This window comes from Sphaerodactylus townsendi, linkage group LG16 (assembly GCF_021028975.2).
Source record: "Sphaerodactylus townsendi isolate TG3544 linkage group LG16, MPM_Stown_v2.3, whole genome shotgun sequence".
Classification (NCBI taxonomy): Eukaryota; Metazoa; Chordata; class Lepidosauria; order Squamata; family Sphaerodactylidae; genus Sphaerodactylus; species Sphaerodactylus townsendi.
The window spans coordinates 31,334,590-31,349,965 of NC_059440.1; the positions used below are offsets into that span (position 1 = coordinate 31,334,590).

Genomic DNA, 15,376 nt, shown 5'->3' on the forward strand with positions numbered 1-15,376 from the left:
AATAAAACCCTTCTGTTCTTTGAAGTGAACAACGCCTGGGTTCCTGTGTTTTCTTTTCCTCAACTGCTTCTGCTGTTACCACGACCGCTGCTGAGTGGATCCTTCTCAGGTGCGTGGGCCTTTCTGATGGACCACACAACAGCAAGGATGACTCTTAGCTACCCACCCAGCTCACTTGCTTCTGGAGGCTGTGGTGTGCCCGCTAACTGCGCAACAATGTTGTGGCAGAGAAAAAGTCATGCTGGTTGAATCTCCCTGCCCCCACACACAAACCACTTGCCTATCTAAGCGCCAACCTGCTGCCTGTCAGTGGAGATCCGGAGGAAGATGCTGTGGGATGCAAGAGACTGGGTCTTATAGTTTTATACTTTTATTGGTGGAAGCAAACAAGTTTACATTGAGAGAAAGCAGTTCTGTGTAGTTGAAATGTTTGTGAATATTCTGTAGGAGCTCAAGAGCTCAGCCAATAGCAGGGACTCAGATGGGAGGGGAGCCCCTCCCCGTCTTTTCTCCGGCCACCAGGTGGGTTGGGTGTTTTTGGGGGGGTCGCTTTGACCAACTCAGCGGGTTCCCTGATTGGACCGTTGATTCCAATGATCCTTCTCCCATTTCCCTCTTTTATTACCTTTCGGAGATGCTGGCAGTCTACCAGGGGGGAAAGGTGAGGGACCAGCCGACCCCCACCCCCAGCCTTCCAGAGGTGGGTGGGAGGAGGAGCAGCCCCAAGTTCGACCCCCTCCCAATTATCACCCCCCCCCCAGCAGACGCACACACCTGATCTCTCCGGCAGAGTTCAATACACCCCCGCTCCGCCCCCGTCTCCATCTGCGCCTTGGAGAGGCTGGGGGGCTCAGGGTACCAACCGTCTTTTGTCCCCTTTGTCTCTTTCTGGAGCGCCCCCTCCCTCGGGGACGCGCCCGGCGGAGGGGACGCGGCTCGCCCCTGTGGCACTGATCCCCCCCGCCCTTCCTCCCTCCCCCCAGCCCAAAAAACGCCGGCCAAAACCACGCCCCCCTCCCGCCCAGGGATGCCCTCCGCCCCCGGGCGCCCCCTCTTGCCAAGCCAAGCCTCCTCGGGCTGGCAGGGGGCCCCCTAGGCCAGCCCCCTCCCCTCCGGTCTCTGCCAAGCGCTCGGCCGGGCAAGGCAGGCTGGAGCTCCGGAGCGCAACTTTGAGCAGGTAGGGAAGCCGGCTTCGGGCAGCGGGATCGCGACTGGGCTGCCCGGGGGTGGGGTGGTGGTGATTGTGGTGGTGGAGGGGCGCCGTCCAACCTGCCTTCTCCCCAAGGCGGCATTTTTAAGTGGGGGGAGCAGACTCCGGCCGTGCCAAGAATTGGGCAGGGGAAAGTATCCGAGGACTGGGATGAGATATCAAAAGTTGCTTTGCAAGTGGAGAAGGCAGTTTAGCCAGGGGCATCCTTACCTCCCCCCCCCCCCCAACACACACACACCTGTCCCGCGTTAGATTTAATGCATGTCCCGTTTAGGTCTGCCCACTCAGAGGGGCTTGTGATGAGAGCATCAGGCTAGACCTGGTGGTGGTGGGGGGGGTCGTCAGTGGAGGGGGTCGGGGGGGGGGTCGTCAGTGGAGCACAATCTGCTTGGCCTGCATGCCAGAGGTCCCAGGTTCCGTCCCACACAAAGGTTGGTCCGTGGTGGGGAAGACCTTGGAGAGCGCAGGGGAGACTCACCTGGGGTGGGGTGGGGGTCTGATTCAGTATAAGGCAGCTTCGTTCATTCAAAAGTGTGTGTGGGGGGGTAGAGGTGTGCTCCCGTTTGCCCCAGCTGAGGAGCCCCAAGAGGGGAAAGGGCACCGGGTCAAGGTCTGGAGCCTGATTATCCTTCATAGGGAGGAATCATCGGGAAGAGAAGGGCCCACAAATGTCTTGGAAACGGCAGGTGCCACCTGGCTCAACACAACTGGAGGCAGCCAGCAGGTCACATGAAGCCCAAATTCCTGCCCAAGCCTCCCCTCCCCTCCCCTAGGTTTGTGCAAGGGGGCTTCCCGCCAGGCCGGGCACAAAATATAGAAATCTGAACAATGAAGGGCGGGGAGGGGGGGGGGGGCCCGGTTCCAATCTTCCATATTGAGAGCAACCTGCCCCACCCTCTCCACCATCCCAATTGGCAGAGGGAGACAAAGGCCCATAACAGGGGAGGGGGGTGGATGAGAGAGAGAAGGAGCTCTTACTCTTCTGGAGAACCGGAAGAATTTTGCCTTTCCAGGAGAAATTTGGTGGAGTCCCTGCGTATCCACAGAACCTGCAAACTGGAGGAGACTCCGCTGGAAGGATGAAATATTGCAAAGTGGGAGCTAGGAAGAATTGCTATAGGTTTGCGAGGAGGGGCCAAGTCCTCTCACCTGTTCCCCTCCCCCAGCCCCATCTACCTGGGCTTGCCTTCTTCATACCTGAGGCTCGAAGCCTGGTTTCTTCTTCTTGCTTCGGCTGTACCTGAGCAAAGTCCCTCCTCTCCGACTCAGACAGTTCAATCAGCATTTTTTTTGGCCTCTTTGTAATAGGGCTGTGCTGCTGCACCAGTTTGTTGTCTGGGGAGGGGGGGCTGCTCAAGGAACATTCTTTCCACTGCCAGCCTCATCTCTAAACCAGCTTGTCCCCTGTCTGCCTCCCCAACTATTAAAACCACCCTAAAAACTGGGCGAGGGATGCTCAAGCCTCATAACGTTCCTGTTATTTTTAATGTTGACATTTCCTGTGAACCTTGCATGCTTCTGGAGGGCTTCACCTCCCCTGTTGTCTTATTTTCTCCTGAAACGCAGCTGACTTTCAAAAGTTAAGATGTGCGCATCCAAGTCAAAATATTCCAGCAGTGTATTGTCAAAGGCTTTCATGGCTGGAATCACTGGGGTGTTGTGGGGTTTCCAGGCTGCACGGCCGTGCTCAAGTGGCATTTTCTTCTGACGTTTCGCCTGCATTTGTGGCTGGCATCTTCAGAGGATTCTCTGAAGGTGCCAGCCACAGATGCAGGCGAAACGTCAGGAGAAAATGCTGCTGGAATATGGCCATACAACCTGGAAACCCCACAACAACCCACCGTGTGAGTTCTTTGGTGACTGGATTACATTTTCCAGCTGCTGCTTTTGAACTGTCTGTATCTATGAATGGACAGTTAATTTCACACGTTTGTGTTTGCATGTGTAACAGTCACCACTAGATGTTCACTGCAAGTAACTCTGTGTAGATTGTTGTGTAAATGTAACTGTGAGCAATAATCACTGCTGTTTGCATACAGGTGGGACTGTTGAAAAACACGCTTGCAAACGGGGCTGTGGTATCCTTCATAGAGTCAATCCGTCCCAGGCTAGGCTGTCTTTCCCTGCCACCTTTGACTTTTGTTATCATGGTTGTCTTTTTCAGCGACTCTTGTTTTCTCATTGTGTGACCAAAGTACCATAGCCTCAGTTTAGTAATTTTAGCTTCTAGAATCAGTTCAAGCTTGATTTGATCTGGAATCCTTTTTTTGGTCTTTTTGGTGCACTGTTACAAATCTATTTTCCACCCATCTTCACCATGCACATTCTCAGCTTTTACAGGGTCTCTATCATGGGCCCCTTCCGCACACGCAAAATAATGCATTTTCAAACCACTTTCACAACTGTTTGCAAATGGATTTTGCCATTCCGCACAGCTTCAAAGAGCATTGAAAGCAGTTTGAAAGTGCATTATTCTGCATATGCGGAATGGATGCTCCTTTGAAAGAAACAGATTGGTGGGACAGGGGGGAGGGCAGGACACACACCCCATTCCCCGGAAACCTCCACCTTTAATCCTGCGTGGGGGCAAGGCATGACATTTCTTTCTTATTACTCTGCCTAGTTCAGAATTCTAATATGAAGAAGACAGATCCGGCCAGGGTTGCCAATTTCTTGGAGAAGAGAACAGGTTGTTCCTTTAACATGCAGGATCAAAGTGATGTTACTTACCTGGAGATAGTGTTTATTGCAATTCTGCGGAAAGATTCCACCACCCGATTTGAGCAAGTTAATCCTTTGTCAAAGAGACAGGATGCTTTTTCTAGGATTGTTGGCAATGCTACATTTGTATTGTTGAAGACTTTCATGGCAGGAATCACTAGTGTTGTGGAATTTCCGGGCTGTGTGGCCGTGTTCCAGTTGCATTTTCTCCTGACATTTCGCCTGCATCTGTGGCTGGCATCTTACCAGCCACAGATTCAAGTGAAACATCAGGAAAAAATGAAACTGGAACACGGCCATACAGCCCGGAAACCCCGCAACTCTCCAATGCTACATTTAATAGCTGAAATCAGTTACCATCTTTTGTTATGGTTGTGCAAAAAGAAAAAGACCGTCATGCTGTCGCAAAGGTCCTGACCACTTGCCTTTTCTGCTCCAAGTGTCCAGGACTCGGGCACTGTGTTCTAGACCCACAAGGGGTGAAATCAGCTCTCTGCACATGCTCTCTGCCCCCCTCTGTTACCTGCTCCTTTTGCTCTGGGAGAAAACGAACTGGCAAGTTCTGAATGAAATCAATTTGGGCATCAGCGAACTAATGGGCTATTAACAGCTGGTCATTCATCAAGGGGGATTTATTTGTCACATGATCCACCCCATCCAACCCACCGGTTTCCCCTTCATTACTGTACCCATTTGGATGAAAATTGCTTTGCAGTCCAATCACGTTCCCATCCACTCCCCCAGCTGGAAGCTTATTCATGCAGCTGATTTTTTACAAAAGGAAATATAACACTGCAGGGATAACTTTGATATTCCAAAATGAACTGGGCAGGGACGGGTGTGGATTCAAGAGAAAAATATTGGACCAAACTATTTGAAGTTCTCGATTAGGAGTTCAGGGCTCTAAACACTGGTTCACATTGCTTCCGAGGCGCCCGTCCTAATGTTTCTGCTTAGCCATGTTGGTTTTTCACCACTGCTAGCAAATGAGTTGCTAAAACCAGGTTCTTTATATCATGCATTTCCTCAGTGATCAGAAAACGTTCCTTGGTAGGGTTGCGAAATCTCCGGGGGGGGGGGGGCTCAGTGGTCTCCCCCAGAATCAACCTGGAGCAAATGACTGCTGCGGGGGTGGGGGGGGTGGGGCTGTATGTCTTCATACTTCACTGACGTCCCTCCGAACCCCAAATCTCCGGGCTTTTTCCGACCCAGGGCTGGCAACCTTATGCTTTGCCCGTGGCCCAAAGACAGGGCCTAAACATAGGATCGGAGGAAAATGGATCCACTTGATTGAATATGGTGTGCGTGGTCAGGGTAGGCCAGGTTTCCAGCCTGTTTCCACGCAGTGCGCTATCGATTTATTTTTGATTTTCTTTCATAAATGCATTCATGAATTGTTATTTCATAAATGCAAAAGACATTCTCTGTCCTTCTTGCAAATGCCCAAAGGCCTGTGCGGCAAATCTGCCCCTGGATGGTGTGTGTGTGTGTGTGTTTGTGAGAGAGAGATGTGTGGTTCCTGAGCCTCGTTGTTGTATCTCTTTCTGCTTCAGGCAAGCAATGGCATTTAAACAAGTGCGGGGGTGGGGGTGGGGGTGGGGAGCGAAGTGCGGATGAAAGCCGAGCCTCCTGTCGGGGCCTACGCCCCTCACTGCATGGGCTCTGAATACATGTTCAATGGCGGCTGTAGAAGAGCCAGACGGGGACAAAACCAGGAATGCCCCCAGTGGTGTGCCTGGCGCTGTCCTATGGCAGGAGGGGCGGGGGCGTCAGCAGCGCACTGATGAATGGGGGGCAGGTTGAAAGGGGAAGGGGGCATGCTGGAAAGGATGGGGCCTGTGAATTCAGGGTGGGCTTTTTCTCTGAAGAAAGTTGGCACCAAAACCAGGTCAGGCTGAAATAAAAACATAAAATAAGCGGCTTTACAAACTCCGCTGAATGCCCAGGAAGCAGTGGGAGAGGATGTCTTCTCGGGAAGGGAGGCTTCAAAGGAGCCCCTCAGGGGTGTTTTCTAGAGGCAAGGTGGGGGGGGGGCATCTCTTGTGACTGTGGGGTGTGTGTGTCTGTGGGGGAAGGCCTCCTCCCTTCCACAGAGAACTGCCCGAGCATGCCTCCCTCTCCCCTGTCTGCCAGCCTGGCACAGCTGTTTGCCTTTGGGATTCAGGGAAGCAGATGGAGACGAACTCAGCAGGGTAGAGAAACCTCATTTGCCAGCACAATGCCGCCTTCCCGCCTGCTGGCCACACGGCTGCTGGCGTGCGCAGCTTGGCCGGCACCGTGCACTTCCGAGAGCCTCATACATCATCTGTGCCCACCTGCCAAGCCGCCATTGACGAGCCTTCTTGGCGCGGGGGGCTCGGCCGAGTCGTTGGCCACCTCTGACACGTGCACATAGATTTGCCCGGTGCCACAATGCCAGGCCTGTGGACTTCCAGGGAAAGGCAGCCAAATTTCTCACAGGGCAAGCCACAGGAGGGAGAGGGAGAGTTTTCCCTGTGCGTAAGCTGCATGGCAATGGATGGGAAACAGCACATGGGCGCACTGTCTTCCTCCCGTTGGTTTCTCTGGCTGGCTTGTATGCTCTTGGTGGCGTGCCAGATGGAACAGCTTTGTGAAGGGTTACTCCGCTCTGTTGTCACTCTGCAAAATTATGGAGTGGAGGTTTCTGTGATGATACTCTGAAAGCAGGATGTCACATTTAGACAACAAAAGAGAGGGAGACGAAGGAAGGAAGGTGGTCACGTGTTAAAACAGTTATTGTCCCCCAAAGCAGCAAAAGCCATAAAAAAGAGCCAAGCATGGATACAAAATCTTTGTCACATGTTCCGTTCCGAAAGGGGCCAGTGTGGGACAGTTGTAAAGTGTCAAACTAGGAGCTGGGAGGCTCAGCTTGCTCAGTTAGCCAGTCTCCAAGGTTTTCTGGTTGGGAAGGGAGTTTCCATAGTCAGCGTGGTGTAGTGGCTTAGAGCAGGTGCCCTCTAATCTGGAGAATCAGGTTTGATTCCCCACTCAGCCACTGGAGCTGTGGAGGCTTATCTGGGGAACTAGATTAGCCTGTGCACTCCAAAACACATCAGCTGGGTGATGTGAGCGGCGAGTGGTGACCTTGGGCTAGTTACAGCTTTTCGGAGCTCTCTCAGCCCCACCCACCTCACAGGGTGTTTGTTGTTGTTGTGGTGGTGGTGCGGGGGGAGGGAAAGGAGTTTGTAAGCCCCTTTGAGTCTGGTTCTGGTGGGTTTTCCGGGCTGTGTGGCCGTGGTCTGGTGGATTTTGTTCCTAACGTTTCGCCTGCATCTGTGGCTGGCATCTTCAGAGGTGTATCACAGAGAAAAGTCTGTTTCACACTGTGTCTAAGTGAGAAGGGAAAGTTTAGTGTGGTATATTGTCCATGTCCCAGGGTGGGGAACCAATCATTAAGTGTTTGGGTGGAACTTGCTATGCAAAGGTGTGGTTGAGTGCACTGTATTGCGGGTGGGGTTATCAGTTCATTTTTTAAGTAGTGTGAGCCAGGCTTTGCTAATTTTTAATGTCTCTTCTTTCTTATTGAAGTTGTCCTGGTGTTCGTGAATTTCAATGGCCTCCCTGTGCAGGACAACATGAGGACAACTTCAATGCAGGCAAAACGTTAGGAACAAAACCCACCAGACCATGGCCACACAGCCCGGAAAACCCACCAGAACCAGCTGAATCCGGCCGTGAAAGCCTTCGACAATACCCTTTGAGTCTCTTTACAGGAGAGAAGGAATGGCTGGTTGCAGCTGCTCTCCACGTGTCAGAGATCAGTTCACCTGGAGAAAATGGCCGTTGTGGCAGGTGGAAGATATCACACCCCATTGAAGCCCCTCCCCTCCCCAAGCCCCACCCTCTTCAGACTCAGCCCGGGTGCCAGTGAGGAGGAATACAGGCATGGGGTCCCAAATTGGCACACCTCGCTCAGCCCCCCCCCCGCTTCCCATAAGGATGTGAGGTCTTTCTTGAAGGCCAGAGATGGGGGGGGGGAATGCCCCCAACAGCTGGCGCTGCACAGCTCCATATTGGCTCAGCTGGAACTGGTCAAGGATCAGAAGGAATAGCTGGTGATTAATGACCATCATTTGCACATGAAACGCGGCCTCCTCTCCCACTCAGGGGCAGGCTTTGCAGGGGACCTCTGGATACTGGGACTAATGACAGAGTGGGAGGGGAGGGGGCTCTTGAGGCCATGGAGACCCTGGCAAGGTTGGCTTGGAGGCTTCTGTTCTCTGAAACCAGTTGCCCGTCGCCTGGAGGCTAACTAGCGCACAACAAAAATGGACGCTCTGTTCTGTGTTGTCAGCTCTGGGTGAGAAACAGCTGGAGATTTGGGGGATGAGGGGAGGTTGGGGAGGGGAGGTTGGGGAGGGGAGAGAACTCTGCAGAGTAGAACACCATAGAGTCCCTCCTCCAAAGTAGCCATTTTCTGCAGGGGAATTGTTCTTGGTCATCTGAGATCTTTTGCAATTTACGGACATTTTCAGGTGCTCCCTGTAGGTTGGAACAACCCCACACCATTCCCTTAATGTCGCTAAACGATTGGAAAAAATAAATGCCTAATGTATTGTCAAAGGCTTTCACAGCCAGGATCACTGGGGTGTTGTGTGGTTTCTGGGCTGCATGATGGAAGTGTTCCAGTAGCATTTTCTCCTAACGACACCACGCTGGCTCTCTTGAGGTTGCAAGGTCCCCGATCCATTGGATTACAGAAGATGGGCATGTCTAGATCACCCTGACCTAGATAGCCAAGGCAAGCCTGATCCTATCAGATCTCAAAAGCGACCACTTCCAAGTTCCCTTCCCTCCATCCTCCACAGGTCCCACCAGCAGATCTTCACAATGGGCAGCCTCGGTGCTTCCTGACCACTGATTTGAGCCGTTCTTTTGCAGGTGAGGACCAGCTTTCGGGAAGATGGCCTCCTCCCCCGCCCATCTCCCCCCCATTTTTGTCTTCTGCCTGCTGACTCTCAGCCCCACGGACTCGCTTGAGCCAGCCCCCATGGTATCCAGCATCCCAGAGGTCACCAATAATTTCGACAGCCAGGATCTGTGGGCCTCCCAGCCACAAGCCGTGACACATCACCGCAGACACAATTTCCGCAAGCAGGAGTGGGCGCACCACGGGATGCCGGCCCGGGCCAGAGGCTCCGGGGAGGGCAACCCGCACCACCGGGGCAGATCTGGGTCAGTGGAACGGCCCACCAGCCTCCGACAGAAGGACATTTTCTTGGGCTTTGCATTCCCGTATCCCAAGCAGGAGAACCAAGCCCCAGGATCGGAAAGAGGGAAGAAGCAGGACCGTGAACTCCGACGGCACAGCCGCAGGGACAGACTGAAACAACACCGCGGTACCGGGAGCCGGTGCAGGGTGGCGTATGGGGAAGGGTACAAACGGCTCACAGCTCCCTTGGCTGTTCGTAGCGGGGCTGCTGACTAAGTTGGGAAATTCCTCGAGATCAGGGAGAAGAAAAGGTTTGGGGCAGGGAGGGACCTAAGTGAACCAGCGTGGTGTAGTGGTTAAGAGCAGGTGCACTCTATTCTGGAGCACCCTGCTCTGCCACTTGAGCTGTGGAAGCTTATCTGGTGAACTAGATTAGCTTGTGCACTCCAGCACAAGCCAGCTGGGTGACCTTGGGCTAGTCACAGTTCTTCGGAGCTCTCTCATCCCCACCAAGGGAAAGGAGATTGTAAGTCTTTTTGAGTCTCCTTCAGGAGAGAAAAGGGGGATATAAATCCAAACTCCTCCTCCTATTAATCTGTGGGACTCTCTGCCACAGGATGTGGTGATGGTAATTCACTGGCTTTAAAAAGAGGATTAGACAGATTCATAGAGAAGGGAAGGCTGTTGTTGTTAGCCAGGATAGCTGAATGGAACCTCCATGCTTAGGGGCAGCATATCTCTAATTATCAGTTACTGGGGAGCCTTTAGGCCTCACTTGTGGGTCTTCTGAGTGGCTGAGCTAAATGTCCGTTCTTCTGTCTTGCAGGCAAAGGTCCTAATCCGGGGCCAAGCGCGCTGTATAAAAGGCCTGAAAACTTTGAGCAGCAATTCCAGATACTCCAGACAGACGGTTCTCCGACAGGACTGGCTCCTACCTCCCTTCTGGGCTCTACCCCAAAGACCTCGACTGAGGAGACCCCCGCTCTCCAAGCCACCTCCCCCCAGCCTCGGGTCCGCATCAGGCAAGAGGGGGACGTGTTGCCCACCTTGGACATGACTCTCTTTGACTGGACGGATTACGAAGACCTCCGGCCAGACATGTGGCCCCTGTCCCGGAAGAAAGGTACCACAAGCCCTGGGCGATGACAGCCTGAGGTATCTAAGCCAAAGGGGGAGTGGGTGTCCAAAAGCATTCCTAGAGTCTGGTTTACTTGTGGAGGAGCTGTGGCTCAGTGGGAGATCTAAAGGCCCCAGGTTCAATCCTCGGCATTTCCAGCTAAAACGATCAGGGAGTTTATTCAGTCTTCCCCTCGCCTCGAACTGCAGAGCCTACTTTTAATTTCACATCGTCTCTTCTCTGGGTGTTTGTCGTCTTCTCTACTGTTTCCTCCCTTCACCTTCTCCTCCCCAGAGAGACAGCAGAGTAATCCCAGTGGGAACGAAACCACGCCGGCTGAAGAAGACCCCTGTGACCATCACCTTGACTGCCTCCCAGGTAGGCCTCAGGTTTCACGAGGACTGGCACCAAATGCCAGGGAATCCCTGGGCAGACTCCGAAAGTTCAGATCCTTTATTACAGGGGTCTTCAAACTATGGCCCTCCAGATGTTCATAGACTACAATTCCCATGAGCCCTACCATTTGGCCATGCTGGCAGGGGCTGATGGGAATTGTAGCCCATGAACATCTGGAGGGCCATAGTTTGAAGACCCCTGCTCTATTTAGTTAGCAATGTAGATGGCCCCTCTCCAGATATCTGCCAGTGGGGCCTAGCGGTTAGAGTGCCGACCAGGATCTGGTAGACCCAGATGCAAACCCCAGTTTGCCACAGTAGGGCTAGTAGTCACAGGCTCTCAACCTAGCCTACCTCACAGGTCTGTTGTGCACTGAGAGCAATGAAGCTGCTTTGAGCCCCTGTTGTGGGGAAAATTTGGGTATGTATGAAGTAAAGCCACCCCCGTCCTTCTCGATTTGGCAGGCTGCTGTTGTGATTTGCGGGAGCACCTCTGCAAACCCCACAATCGTGGCCTGAACAACAAATGTTACGACAACTGCATGTGTGCGGAAGGTGAGAGCTGACTTTTTTTTCCGGTAAGAGGAAGTCGAGGCGGTCCTCTTCCCAGAGGCACAGAATTGGGGGGACCATCTCCACCGAGGGTATTGGAGCCAGAGCCCCAGCCAGGTCTGATGACTCAGGGAAAGGCCAGAACAGATTTCCAGAGAGGCCTTAATTCAGAAATGACTCACACAGAAGGAGGGTGGCAGCTCACTGGCTGGGCGATAGCCCACAGACAGTGCCGTACCGGTGCTAAACTGCGCCTGGGGGCATGACCGCCTCCCCTCTGCCCCACTTATGGGAGCCAGTAGGGAGGCCCACGGAGGGTTCAGACTGGCGGAAGCTTTTGCCCTCCCCAGGCCCTGGGGACAGCAGGAGCCAGCCTGCAGGGAGCCGAGGGGGTGGGGCTCAGCAGCGTGTGCCTGGCGCCCCCCCATGTGACAAAATGATGTGCACCCAGGGACATGGGTGTCCCCACTAGCCGCACGCCACTGCCCACAGATTCCAGAATGTATTCGAGGGGACTATTCACCAGGCAATAGCGCAGCAGGTAGGGACAAAATTTTACTTAAATTTGTTTTAAAAGAGCCCAGCTCCTGTTATAGGTGATGGCAACTATATAACTTTTGGGCAAAATTGCAGCGTATGGAAGACTGTGGCAGGTGCATTCGTGCAAAGAGTTTTTGCCTTTAGTAAGGGAACAAAACGGCTCCCGCGGTGGGATCTGCTCTATCCCGGCACTCTTTCCTTGCTTATCCCCCAAATTCTCTCTGCCGCTCCAGGTCTGCGCTGTTATGCCAAATTCCACCGCAACCGGAGAGTGACCCGGCGAAAAGGCCGCTGCGTGGAGCCAGAGTCTGTGGATGGAGATCAAGGATCGTTTATTAATGTCTAGGAAGACGCTGGCGAGCTTTTCTGGGCTGGTGGCATTAATTTATGACTAGTGGTGGGGACGGAAAGGAGAAGGGCCACTGGGTGGCTTTGATGCTGTTGGCTGAGCTACAAATCCCGTGCCGCTTTCCTGAAACTTCCACAAACCAATTCTCACTCCCCCCCACCCCTGCCCCCCACGCTGCCACTAGAAGCTGGAGGCAGTTTTTGATCTGACACCTACAAGAGATTGTTTTTAAGATCTGAGGAAACTTTACCCATTGCCTGCTGCATCTCTGTGTGAGTCTCTGTGCTGGGTCATTCTGCTGTATCAGGAATGGCTGAATTTAACACATAGTCAGAGGCTGGGCAGTTACTTGTTGGAAGGTGCTGGGAAGAACATAAGAACATAAGAACTAGCCTGCTGGATCAGAACAGAGTCCATCTAGTCCAGCACTCTACTACTCGCAGTGGCCCACCAGGTGCCTTTAAGAGCTCATGTGCAGGATGTGAAAGCAATGGCCTTCTGCTGCAGCTGCCCCTGAGCACCTGGTCTGCTAAGGCATTTGCAATCTGAGATCAAGGAGGATCAAGATTGGTAGCCATAGATCGACTTCTCCTCCATCAATCTGTCCAAGCCCTGTCCATACGCCGAAGGAGGCAAAGTAGACCAGTGATACATCCAGAGAGACAGCAGGCAATTCTCTTAATGGCATACCAATACTGCCTGGCACACAGCTTGGGAACGTCATATCCAGTGACAGGGCTTGCGGCCCAACCCTGTGAGTTACTACATTGAGGTTTTGGCTGGGGTATGATGGGGCATCCACGTTAGCCCATCAGATAAAGGCACATATAACGTGCAAGTGGCAAGGCTACGCTCTGGCAAAGTCACATCAGTGAATCCTGGAAAGCACCACAGGGACAGGACATGAAGAGACACCGTGGCCACTCAGCTAACATGCCAAGAAAATCTAAATTCCATGTCTAGAATCATAGTTGGAAGAGACCCCGAGGGCCATCAAGTCCAACCCCCCGCAGTGCAGGAACACACGATCAAAGCACTCCTGATATGTGGCCATCCAGCCTCTATTTTAAAACCTCCCAAGAAGGAGACTCCACCACACTCTGAGGTAGTGCATTCATGATGTTCAGGTGGAATCTCTTTTCTCCACCTTGAACCCATTACTCCTGGTCCTAGTCTCTGGAGCCGCAGAAAATAAGCTTGCTCCCTCACCAACATGACATCCCTTCGGATATCTAAACATGGCTATCATGTCACCTCTTAACCTTCTCTTCACAAACTAAACATCCCCAGCTCCCCGAGTCTCTCCTCGTCGGGCATGGATTCCAGACCTTTTACCATTTTGGTCAGGTCGCCCTCCTCTGCACTGGTTCCAGCTTGTCAATATCCTTCCTGAATTGCGGTGCCTAGAACTATACACAATCTTAGATGACAAATTTCCCCAAGTTTTTATTTATTTTGAATGCATTAATCTTATTTCTGTTAGTCGGGGGTGGAGAAACCACACAGAGCCCTGAAGCTCCATTCCGTGTTGTCCTGCCCCTATTGCAGTAGTGGCAAACCTTTGGCACTCCAAATGGCCATGCTGGTAGGGGCTGATGGAAATTGTAGTCCATAACATCTGGAATGCCAAAGGTTCGCCACCATGGCCCTATTGTGAAGTTTTCTGGCCGGTGTAGGGTCCTTTTGCTTCTGAGCGGCTAGTGGCTGGGATGGGCCTTCTTTCTCCTCCAGGGAATTCTCTTTGTTGGAATCCAAGAGCTTCTCCGCCAGGCCCAGCAGCAAAGCTATTCAGTTCCCCCTTCTGTTCCTTATTGTTATGTTAGATTTGGGGGTGGGGGTTAATTTTCCAGACAAAATGGGAAAGGAAATGGCTGGTAACAGGAGAGGTTAGTCGATGCTGTGATGTGGTTGTAGGTTTTTCTATTTTGATGAGCTGTAAATAAAGAGATAGTTATCCTTCGCAAAGACGGTCTCCCCGTTTCTTTCCCCTTAAGGGGTGGGTGGGACACCAGAGAATTCTTGCATTTTTTAAAAAAGTTTGTTTTTGTTTGAATATTCTGATAGTTCCCACCCAATTTGCCAGCATGGTGGAAACTATCAGAATTTGCCAGCCATAGCTTGACCTACTGGAATAAATAAGTGGTTTCCTTGCTTCTTAGTACCCCCCTCGGTAATCTCGCCACCCCCTGGGGGTGGTCCTGCTCACAGTGGGCACCACTGGTCCCTGTCATGGACAGCAAAATAACCCTGGTGGCTTCTGGGCCAAGGAAGATCCTCCGGGCGCATTTTCCACACGCCCTTTGCGCTTTGCAGCAGAGGCCTGATTTTGGCCTCTCCCAGCCACATGCCGTTGCAAAGGGCTCCCAGTGTGCCAACGTGACCCTGGGCATCCCTCCCCCACTGCTAACCTTGCCCGCTTATCTCTTCCGCTGGGCTCCGCGTGTCCTGAGTTATCCGGCCAGTGGGCCCAAGCGGTGGGAAGCCAGGACCGGCCCTCTAAGCTATCCAGCGCAGCACAACACTGTAACGGGTGCTGGCAGATTAAAACGTCTCCCCGGCCTTGGGTGGCCCAGAAGAGGGGATGGGGAAGGAGGGGTCTGAAGTGGTGCCATGCCAGGGGTCTTCAAGGTCAGCTGTCAACCTGGCACCGCTTGAGTGAAGTGCTGCTCAGCGTGCATGTGCAGAGTGCATTTCCCTGACCACTGGGAACAAGAGTTTGTGGGGGGGGGGCAGAGGGAACCTACAGCAGATGGGGAGGGGGGCCAGGCAGCTCCCCCGGGGTCTGGGCTGACTGAAATCACTCAGAGGTGACTTTCTCCACTTAATTGTTTTTTTAAGGGGATTCTGTCAGGAGACCAGGATGTGACACATTTTAAAGCAGGTGCTTTCCACTGGGGACAACATTCTTTATATGGGCAGAAGAACTGTAGTTCCAGGGGGAGGGTCGCTTCACTTAAGGAGAAGGTCTTCTGCCGTCTGACCTGAAGCACCCTTTCAAAGATGGGAGCGGTGTGATTTATTGGTGGGGAGGAGAGAAATAACTGCACTTTGCACATGCTCAGGATATCTCACCCAGGCTGATGGCCCGGTGGCTCGGAGGTGGTCGCAGTTCATCTTCTCTGGCGCCACATCCTCTTTGAACCCGGGTTTCGCCCTGCAACTCGATCCGGTCCCGTGCCGTGAAGAGTGGCGGCTCTCTGCACACGCTTAGGGGAGCCTCCGGCGGCGGCCAGGGACGTCACACCGGCCTCGCTCCGCTTCCCGACGACTGGCCCGGGTTTTCCGGCTTCCTGGGCCGGGGCCGCTGTGGAGGAGGAGG

At 53.0% G+C, this 15,376-nt stretch overlaps 1 protein-coding gene across 3 annotated transcripts; it reads left to right on the forward strand.

The window, feature by feature from the left end:
• The first annotated feature begins 580 nt into the window (after positions 1 to 580).
• DRAXIN (dorsal inhibitory axon guidance protein) lies at positions 581 to 12,548 on the forward strand. 3 transcript variants are annotated; one of them, XM_048518440.1, is made up of 6 exons: positions 581 to 661; positions 8,834 to 9,291; positions 9,931 to 10,227; positions 10,516 to 10,599; positions 11,082 to 11,171; positions 11,942 to 12,548. In XM_048518440.1, the coding sequence occupies exons 2-6, from the start codon at positions 8,856 to 8,858 to the stop codon at positions 12,052 to 12,054; spliced, it is 1,020 nt and encodes a 339-aa protein (XP_048374397.1). In that variant the 5' UTR covers positions 581 to 661; positions 8,834 to 8,855; the 3' UTR covers positions 12,055 to 12,548. The 3 variants fall into 3 exon arrangements, with proteins under 3 accessions (XP_048374397.1, XP_048374398.1, XP_048374395.1); XM_048518438.1 differs by lacking the exon at positions 581 to 661 and adding an exon at positions 709 to 1,177; XM_048518441.1 differs by lacking the exons at positions 581 to 661; positions 11,082 to 11,171 and adding an exon at positions 705 to 1,177.
• Positions 12,549 to 15,376: the final 2,828 nt, after the last annotated feature.

What these genes read in the sequence shown, in the direction of transcription:
- DRAXIN (XM_048518440.1), top strand. Translation starts at nt 8,856, where the DNA reads ATGGCCTCCTCCCCCGCCCATCTCCCCCCCATTTTTGTCTTCTGCCTG. An exon ending in GCCCCTGTCCCGGAAGAAAG is followed by an intron (nt 10,228 to 10,515) that starts GTACCACAAGCC and finishes TCTCCTCCCCAG; the next exon opens with AGAGACAGCAGAGTAATCCC. An exon ending in CAACTGCATGTGTGCGGAAG is followed by an intron (nt 11,172 to 11,941) that starts GTGAGAGCTGAC and finishes CTGCCGCTCCAG; the next exon opens with GTCTGCGCTGTTATGCCAAA.